We start from the raw sequence: 9935 nt of genomic DNA, 5'->3' as shown, positions 1-9935 counted from the left end.
GCCTGATTGACGAAGATAAGCTTTTGGCCACAATATTCGTACTAACAAGGAAAGTAGAAGGACGCCAAACGTCTGGATGGCAAGGACTATGCCTGTGTGCAGAGTCTCGGTTTATTTTCCTCACCGCCTCCTTCAGGATAATCCAGGCTGCTGATTGAAAATGCAGATGATTCCGCTCTGTCTCCGAACTACTGAATCGGAATCTGAGGGTGGAATCCAGGAGTATTTTTAATAAATTCTGCAGGGTGTGAGGGCTTCATCTTGGATAGGAAAAGAATTTAGTCGCAGATGGTCCCGGGCTCCTGCCTTTCCTACGTGGAGCTCGGCGAGGGGAAGGTGGAGGAGGAGAAGGGGGTGCCCTCGGGCTCACGGGCATTTGAGCAGCCGCGCTCACCTGCCCCTCTCTACCTGCGGCTTGGACGCACGGCCCCGCCCCCACGCCCGGCCGGGGCCCCGCCCATGGTGGGGAGGGGAGAGCCCGAGAGGCCGAGGCCCGCCCCCACGCCCGGCCGAGCCAATCAGGCGCTGCGGTCTCAGACGTCGGGTTACGCGCGGCGGCGAGTGGGACGCGGGGCGGAGGTACCGGCTCCCGGCTTGGACTCCCGGCCCGGAGCTCGGCGGCGCGGCCCCCGCAGGCAGCGAGGCCGGGCGGGCGGGCTGGCCGCGGCGCCCGGCGCCCCTCCGCCAGGCCCGCCATGCAGGGCCCCGCCGGGAACGCGAGCCGCGGGCTCCCGGGCGGGCCGCCCTCCACCGTCGCGTCCGGGGCGGGCCGCTGCGAGAGCGGCGCGCTCATGCACAGTTTCGGCATCTTCCTGCAGGGGCTGCTCGGCGTCGTGGCCTTCAGCACATTGATGCGTGAGTCCGGGACCCCTGCCACTCCTGAGGCCCTGTGGGACCACCGCAGGCCCAGCCCCGCCTTGGAGACCCTCCTGCCAGAAGAGTTAAGGCCTGGGGCCCCGGGCCCTTTGGCTCGGGTGCCTTCTGTCCGCGAGCGCAGGCTGGGCATTCCCGGACTAGCGGGAGCTCCCTCCCCCGATCTAGGGTCCTGAGTCCCTCGCCTTCTCGAGACAGCCCTTAGTCAGGGGTCACTCGTTCTCTCCTACAGCCGGCACACGCCTCTCTTCCGATGTAACTGCCTAAAACTCGCCCTCCCGCTACCTTGTCATCGCGAATTAAGGCTACTCCACTTTCCAGCCGGGCGTCATGAACCCCCAGCTGGAGTAATCCTTTGTGCCCCCTCACAGAGCCTTCCTAGTCTCCCCTTCGCCCTTTGAACCCGCATCCTTAAATCCCCAGTCTGATGCTGGGCTTTTTCCTGCTCCTTCACTCCGCAAAGATTTGCTGACTCTCCTTGGCTTTTAAATCTCGCTTCTTTGCAATACCTGGACTGTAAGACCATGCATTGCCTTCCCAGTACTACTAACTCCTGCCTCGCTTCCCCCACCTTTCCCCCAGCTTTATTTTCTGTTTTGGTTGAAGCAGGACCCGCCCAGACTGCCTTCTTCCCCACTGCTCCTCTTTCTCCTCTTTACTTCCTGAACAGGTCCACCTGTTCCATCTCTGGCCCAAGCTTTCCTAATTAAGTTGCATCTCAAGCCTCCCCTGGCTATTCCCCTGCCCAACCCACTCTATTACTCGTATTTAAAGTTTCCTTCCTTTCCATGAGGCTCGGGCAACCTAGTGGCTTAGTGAAGGATGCTGCTCAGAGAGTCTGGGAGGTCACAGAATCCCTGTGCTAAGTCCCTGGGGGCCCTTTTTTGAGAGTTTCCTGATGGAAAAGAAAGCCCCAGATGACTCCTCTTGAAAACTGGAAGTTCCACCGTAGTTGTCACAAGGTGCGCCGTGCATTTTGGGGTTGTGTTGTTTTCTTGGTGCACATCCTTCCCTTGATTACAGTAACAGGAGGCTTCAGTTGGCTGTGGGCCTAGGAGCACCCCTGTGATTGCATCCTGGAGGAAGGAATGGTTACAACGATCTGTACAGAGGCATTAATTCCAGAATGACAGGATCTCAGAGCTTCCCCACTGTGCTCACATGGGCAGAGTGGAAGTTTCTGCAGAAAGTATGCTTCTTGGCACTGGGGACAGATCCTGCAGCTGTGTGCGTTTGTCTTCTAGGGTGGACTTGCTGGAGTTACAGCTTTGCTTGTCCTAACACAGGGCTTGCTTGAGCGAATTCTCCCAGGCTTCACGCAGGTAACCCCGAAGAGGCTGTTCTTGGAGGACACTTCTTCTGGTTGCCTGGCCGTGGTAAACCTTACCCCAAGTGCCCGACTGTTCATGTTTGCCGCTCTTTCTTTCCTTTTTAGTCTCTACTTGCCTTGCTATTTTCGCAGCTGAACAAATACCCACTTGTTCCCACAGTAATAATTTGTGACAACTTAGCCAAAATCAGCTGCTGACTTGGGGGCATAAACTGTATGTGTGTTTTCAAGACACTGTGTGTGGGTTTCCCCTCCCCTCCCACTTCTGTCCCCCCCCCCCCCGGTTGGCCTTCCTTTCTGTCTGAAGGAACTACAGGCTTACTTTGCATTCTGTTCCCTAACTTCTGATTTCCTAGCCTAGCTCTGGTTATTTCGGTGGATTTGATTGCTGCTGATGGCCCCATTTACTCCTGAGGCTTTGAACTCGTGGTTCAGGGAGGGAAATGTGGTTATGACAGGGCAGAGTTGCTCGCTGCTGAGAAGTGTCCCAGGTTGCCCATGTTCAGAGTGATGGCGCTGGCCCTGGAGTCTTCAGGGACATAACTCACTTTGCTTAATCTTCAGCGTGAGCACGTGTGCAAACCCCACTGTGGTGGGTGCTTTCTGTATGCAGAGACCAGACTACCGAGAGGCCTTTTGCTCAGTGTAAGCCTAGACGTGGAGGGTGCCTATGGCAGTGGGCGTTGGTCCCTGGGACAGTGATGAGGCCTGTGACAGGGAGAAGGCGTGGAAGGGTGAGAACCCTGTCTGCCCTTGCTGATCTCTTCAACTTGTCAGTTCTGTTCTGAGAATGGCGGGGCTTTCCCCTTTGGCACTGCGGGGGTGAGGAGGGAATCTCTCAGGGGCTGCATCACATTTTGCAGTGACTTTGCTGGGGACAAGGGAAGGGGGGAGGTGCTTTCTAGGAAGTGCGCGTGTGAGCAGTTTGGTTTGCCTCGGCTTTGTCTTCCCAGACACAGCGTCGGTTCCCCAGTCAGGCACAGCTGCTGGCAAGAGGCCAGGCTCCCGTGACAGGTGTCCCGCTTGCTACTCTTTTTTTTTTTTTTTTTTTTTTAAGATTTTATTTATTTATTTGACAGAGAGAGATCACAAGTAGGCAGAGAGGCAGGCAGAGAGAGAGGAGGAAGCAGGCTCCCTGCTGAGCAGAGATCCCGATGCGGGACTCGATCCAGGACCCTGAGATCATGACCTGAGCCGAAGGCAGCGGCTTAACCCACTGAGCCACCCAGGCGCCCCCGCTTGCTACTCTTGAGGGACGTCTTGGTGTGTTCAGATGAGACCACCCCATCCTTCATCAGATCCACTGTTTTCTTTGTTGAGCGTATGTTATTATTATTTTTTTTTAGATTCCATTTGTTTATTTGACAGTGAGAGAGAGAGCGAGGGAGCACAAGTAAGCAGAGCGGCAAGCAGAGGGAGAGAGAGAAGCTGGCTCCCTGCTGAGCAGGGAGCCAGATGCCGGACTCCATCCCAGGACCCTGGAACTACAACCCCAGCCAAAGGCAGATGCTCAGCCAACTGAGCCACCCAGGTGCCCCCATCGAGCATATTTTAAATAGCAGTCAGCTCTCCTGAGCAATTTAAGTTAACCTCTTTGGGGTCACAGTCTGTTCCCTCCTGGGTGCGTTTGTGCCCCCCTCCCCCACCTCGGCCATGGGCTCGTTGGCTCTCTCTGACAGTTCCCCTGTCCTGCGGGCAGGTACCGTTCCGTTTTCCTGTCAGACCAGTTCTGTTCCGTTGGCTGCACCTCTTTCTCTGCCAGACAGGCTGAGGCGTTTTTCATCACTTCACATCCCTGAATTCAGTGAATCCTCAGACTGGTGTCTTTATGGTTTTTTTTTCTGCGCAGAAAAATCACTTTTTTCTCCATTTACAGGTGGTTGTGTTTTTTGCCCTAGAGGGTTTTGTCCTGGAGGAAGACTTCACATATGTATACTTGTGTGTGTGTGTGTGTGTGTGTGTGTGAGAAAGAGAGAGAGAGAGGATTTTGATTCTCACGAGGATTTCTCATGCTGGTGCTTGCTCTGTGTGGGGGTTTTCAGTTGGTCTCAGCCGAGACGGCCGAGAGTTAAGAACGCCAGGTGATGTATGCAGCCTTTCTTCAAGCTGCGTGAACACGGCGTCCGCGGGCGTGTCGTAGCGTCAGCTAAGACATGGCAGCATGTCTCACCTCCCTAAGCGGTGAGCTTCCTAGAGGCTCCACCTGTGAGGAAAGCTGAACCCACTCGGAGGCAAACTTGTGACAAAGGGACTTCCCAGTCTGGGTCCTCCGGGTTCTCTGGGACGTCAGCGCAAAGCATTGGTGTCTGAGGAGAAAGAAACGCTTTCAATGAGGGACCTTGTCACGACCCGCCTGCTGAACAGTCCATCTGGTTTTGGTGGCTTTATCTCTAGTCTGTGACATGATGAAGTCGCTCAGGCCGGAGACACAGCACACCCAGAGCTCAGCACCCTGTTCCGCTGCAGGGCCGTGGCCCACCTGTCAGCCAAAGGTCCGTGTCAGGCAGTGTGTGTGTTGGCGTTCGGGAGTGTTGACTCTCAGGACGTGTGGTGCACAGCAAACACCAGCCGCCTTCACCCTGCACAGAGCTCTGGGCTGCGGTATAGACAGAATCGGTTTTTAACACAAGCGGTTTGAGAGCTTGGATAGACCTACCTGCCTGTTTTCGTGTTACAGATGTGGGGATTAGCCGGCTGGGAGAGCATGTCAGTGTTTCACAAAAACTGAGAAATGAGAGTTTTCCTGAGACCCAGAGGTATATCACATACCAGTCTGCCCAGCTTTGAAATCTCAATCTCACACGAGAGTCGCTCTTCTTCTCACACGGTGAACCGGCCTCCCTGTGTCTTCAGTACACACAGACCTGCGGGGACCACCCTTCCTGGGGTCCGCTCTCCCTACCCTATCCCAGTCTTTCCCTCACAAAATGTCAAGCATCCAGAAAAGAAGAGAAATAATACAGTGATAATACAATATCAGCCCTCCACCTAGATTCAGAAATTGCTCATGTTTTGCCACATTTATCTCTTTATACCTTTTTTTTTTTTTTTTTTTGCCAAACCATTTGAAGATACTTTGTAGCCAGGATCCCACTTCACCCTTAAGACCTTCCAGTCAAGTCTCCTGAGAAGGGGTATAGTCTTCTGCATAATCACAGCCTCGTGATCCTGCCTAAGAACATGTATACCTCCACGAGGTCACCTGACAGCTAGCCCACAGTCACACTTGCCCACATGCCCCATGTCTCTCAGAGCTGGGGTCTTTAAAAACCGTGAGCGGTCAAGGGCCACATGTCGTGTTAGTTGTGTTTTGAAGTCATTTTTACTGTAGAACAATCTCCCCCTACGTTCACTCACACACACTTTTTCCTTTTTTTTTTTTTTTTTTTTTAATGCCATTGCTGTTCTGAAGCGCACTGGTCCGTTGTCAGGTGCCGCGTCTTGTGTTCTGGACTTGTCTGGTGTTTCCTTGTGGTGGTGTGTGAGCTGTTTCACAGACCCCTGTGTTCCCTGAGTTCAGTCTGGGAAAGGTTTTAGATTCAGGTAACCTTTCTTACAGCAGGAACACTCTGTAGGCAGTGCTGTGTGCTTCCTAGTACAGCATACCAGGCTGCACGTGACCTCAGGCGGCCCTGCTATCAGTAACAGTGAGGTCATTACCTGGTGGAAGGGTGAAGGTCTCTGTATCTCTCCCTTGTAAAGGTACGCTTTCCCCTTTGCAGTGAATAAATCATTTCTGGGGGGCTTAGCCCTTGAGATCATGGGAATATCCTATTCCCCAGTAACTTTTCACTCAGTGGTCACCTGACAGACCAGTGGGACACACTGGTGTCCACGCTGGAGCTGGAGCTAAGGAGAGAAGGCACCTGTCTCTGGGCCTGGCACCCAACACTCAGTAAATACCAGTTTCCTTTGCTCCCTCCGGAGTGCCAGCCAAGGCTGAGGAAGAACATCCCTTCTTCTGTCCCAGGCTGGTATTGTGCCCACAGGGGAAGGGAGGACGGCCAATATTAGCATGGCAGCTGGTTAGGAATCTTTATTTTTAGAGAGTTTTCAGGGTTTCTAAACACTGATTTATCTCGTAGCATGTATCCATAATGGTGATCTCCTCTATTTGTAGTAAAACTTAATTAATTTGGAATAAAATCAGGCCAGAGGGAGTTGTCTGAATTAGAGGACAGTCTGGGTTGTAGAATAATTTAATGAAATGCATTTTTAGCCTTTTAAATACCTCTGTTTGTCAAGCGTTGCCCTATAGGGGCCTATCCAGCCTCCACTGCTTTAATGATCTGTTTAAAATCCTTCGCAATTAGTATAATATTTGCATGAAGATGAAGTCTCTTTGAAGGAATTTTACAGGTGGTTAAAAATAGCAGGCTCCCTGGCTCTGGAACCAATCGGACCTGGCTTCCATTTCTGCTTCTGCCTCTCTGTGCCCTTGAGCAGCCTACCTGTATTTCCCGACTGTTCTGTTTGCTCCTCAGAAGGATGGAAATAATAATTTTCCTGGGACTGTGGGGATTAGGAAGAATGTAAGGAAGCTGGGATCAGTATCTGGCACGAGTCAGGGCCTCAGCAGGGGCTTAACACAGAGGGCGGTGACGTTATCCTCATTGTTACAGTATTCGCATTGAGAGTCCCATGAAGAGCTTGAGTAACTTGTTTTCTGAATTAGGTTAAACATTTCCCTTGCTATCTTGTTTGCACAGCATCTGTACCTTTTAACATCTTTGCCTTTTGCCCTCCTTTCGTGGACTGCATACTAGTAGAAAACTTGAGCACAACCAGCGCAATGCTGGTGAATTCCACATCAGCGTGTACCCAGAGCAGGTGGCTTTTAGTAGAGGTAATGCTCTCCTTCCTTCACCTCACCCTGACCTGTTTGCACCTACAGAGTGTCGCCTGAGCATTGAGGGCAGGCTGGTTACAGGTGCTTGGCCTGCATCCCAGGCCCCGGCCTTCTCTGCCCCTGGAGATGTCAGGGCGTGGTGCTGGCCCCTAGAACCCGTGTCCTTCCGGAAGCTTGCTCTGTACCCAGTCCCCATCGTGCTGGCTCCTGTGCCTGGCACCCTGGAGAGAACCAGGACAGCAAACATGGGCCTGGTTAGTAGGTGCAGAGCTGAAGTGGAAGCCAGGCCCAGCAGACTCCAGACCCTCCTAACCACTTCCCCTACCCCTGCCTGCCCTCCTTGGGCCCCTTTCCACACAGGTGCACTCTCTGAGGACCCTAAGCCCTCACTGCTTCACCTCATTTTTTCCCATTCAAACAACTCTGATTTTCTTTCTTAATAATTCTTTTTTATGTCCAAAGTGTTAATGTGGAACTTCAGTTTTATGGCTCTTGATAGCACGAAAGTAGACATTTGAAATGACTTACGAGTCATTTTGTACACGTCTGAGCTCTACCTGAGGTGCGCTCTCCCAGCCTGGGCCTTTGTGTGGGTTCTCCCCGGCTGCTTGAGGACGGCCATCCCGGCTGGGGACTGAGTCTTCTGGAGCACCAGGGAGGGAGTATAGCTGAGTCGGTTCCGTAGCCGGTGAGGAGGCTCTGCACGGCTCTCACTGCTCTCAGGTTACCTGCTGCTTTTCACGGTTTCCCTGGTGCTGCAGGAGTGTGGCTAACAGCCTTGCGTTGGGGAGAACCCTGAAGTTATCCTTTTCCTCACGGATGCGTAGAGGTGGTCTGGGAGCCTCTCAGACTCCTCCACTACCGGGAAGTGTTCCGTCTAACCCCGGCTTTTCCAACTTGGCGCTGTTGGCATTGGGGCCAGATAATTCTTTGCTGCGGGGGCTGTCCTGTGCATTGTCAGGTGTTCAACCGTGTCCCTGGCCTCTCCCCACCGGGTGCCAGACGTACCCCACCCCCAGGCTGAGTGAGACAGATAAAAATGTCTCCAGACTCTGCCCAGGGTGTCCTGGGCGGGGGCAGAGTTGTCTCTGTTGAGAACTGCATTTATTCAGTGTGGGGGTGACGCAGCGCACTCTCAGGGGAGCCCTAGAGAGCAGATTCAGTCAGTACGTGCCCCTGAAGGATGAGAGCGGCGCCCTGGCAGGGCTTGTGAAGGGCCTGGCTGCTGCCTCGACGGGGGACTGCCAAGACCCACATCCCAGCCTCCAGGGGCTCTTGGCTGGAGTGGGCTGCCCGGACAGTACGCAGGTGGCGGTGGATTGCCTACGGCCGGGGAAGCGTCCATGGGGAGCCTTCCTCCAGCACAGCACGGGGGTGGGTGGGGGCGGCAATGCCAAGAGGCCACAGGCAGTGGTGAGAGCCAGGGGCTCTCTCAGGAGGTCGTGAGCAGGGCGGTTGTCTGGGGGCCTGGAGAGCATGAGACAGAGGCTCCAGGAAGAGGCTTCAAGACAGCCTTCCCATTCAGTTGCGGGCCCCTTGTCCTACAGCTTGGCGCTTATAAAGGGGGGTGAGTTCAATTATTGGGTGGCAAGTTAGCTTCTGCCTTTACCTGGTGCTCCTTTTGGACTGTTTCTCTGCCAACATTTCCTTTGAAGCAGCTTTATCAGGTCCTTTTTAGATCTCATGGTGCCCCCCGAGGAACCGGCGGCCATCCAGCTCCAGAGGCATTGCCACTAGTTCGTAGAGGGAGCAGCTCGTGCCCGGGAACTGGCTCTCGCTGCACCCAGGTGTGGAGGAGGCAGGGCTCCGGCCTGGGTTTTGGACAGCGGCCGGGGTGGGCGAGGCCTGGTCTGCAAGCATGGTCCCAGGCTTTGGTGGGCTGGGGCTCTGCTGAAGAACGGCTCTTAGGAGAAGGCCAGGTATGAGCACATTCTGGAAATCCTGTACCTACCCCAGCAGGATGGTCAACCCTTGACATCACCTTTGTGACTATGATGACAAGAGTTCTAACTTGAGTTACTGCAATCCCGTCTTAGCAAATGACAGGTCCTCCCATGTTTCCTTTCAGTTAGAGGGTCCTCTTCATCCTAAAGGGCATGTTGTGCCACCGTCAGGCTCCGCTCGAGCTGCTTTGTTTGAGGCTGGGTCTTAACTGGGTGTGCTTGGGGGGGTGGCATGGGGTGGCACCCAGGGGTAGGAGAGATAGAGTCACTATGCTGGCCAGGGAACTCAGCTGTTATTGTGTTGTTGACTCTATAATATCTTTGAAAGACTTGATGTTGAGTATCTATCGCTTTTCCTATCCCCAGTCAGTGGTAGGTGTCAAGAGCTTTCACAGTTTGTCTTTAGTTTTCTCTTTCATGGACCAAGTTGTATGCCTAGTAGTTCGGGACACAAGCAGAACCAACCTTATATTTTTTATATGTTCACCTTTCTCAGAATGCTTTTCTTCCCCCTCCCCCCTGCTTTTGTTCTAGTCCCTGGGTTCCTCTATCCTCTCTTTTTTTAAATGTTTAAAAAAATTTTGTGTGTGTGTGGTTTTATTTATTTGAGAGAGAGCAAGAGCAGAGAGAGCAGAGAGAGAAGGAGTAGGTGGAGAGGGAGACACAGACTCCCTGCTGAGCAAGGAACCGGACATGGGGCTCAAGCCCAGAACTCTGGGATCATGACCTAAGCTGAAGGCAGAGGCTTCACTGACTGAGCTACCCAGGCTCTAACCACTTAAGCTCATCAGTGTTCCTTATGGGCTTTTCTGCTTTCTTTCTTTCCTTTTTTTTTTTTTTTTTTTTTAAGATTTTATTTATTTATTTGACAGAGAAAGAGAGAGCACAAGTAGGCAGAGTGGGTGGGTGAGGGAGAAGCAGGCTCTCTGCTGAGCAGGGA

At 53.2% G+C, this 9935-nt stretch overlaps 1 protein-coding gene across 3 annotated transcripts in view; it reads left to right on the top strand.

Annotated features, from left to right (window-relative positions):
- Positions 1 to 575: 575 nt before the first annotated feature.
- The window catches only part of STIMATE (STIM activating enhancer), a 50001-nt gene continuing 40641 nt past the window's right edge, over positions 576 to 9935 (top strand). For 2 of the 3 annotated variants that reach the window (XM_032868291.1, XM_032868289.1), the window contains exon 1: positions 576 to 855. In XM_032868291.1, coding sequence (XP_032724182.1) covers positions 696 to 855 — 160 coding nt within the window. In that variant the 5' untranslated portion in view covers positions 576 to 695. The remainder of the gene's footprint in view (positions 856 to 9935) is intronic. The other variant, XM_032868290.1, reaches the window with a different exon arrangement.

The sequence above is a fragment of the Lontra canadensis genome, unplaced genomic scaffold, assembly GCF_010015895.1.
Source record: "Lontra canadensis isolate GAN:19392208 unplaced genomic scaffold, GSC_riverotter_1.0 scaffold35, whole genome shotgun sequence".
Classification (NCBI taxonomy): Eukaryota; Metazoa; Chordata; class Mammalia; order Carnivora; family Mustelidae; genus Lontra; species Lontra canadensis.
This window is presented reverse-complemented; position numbering and strand designations above follow the sequence as displayed.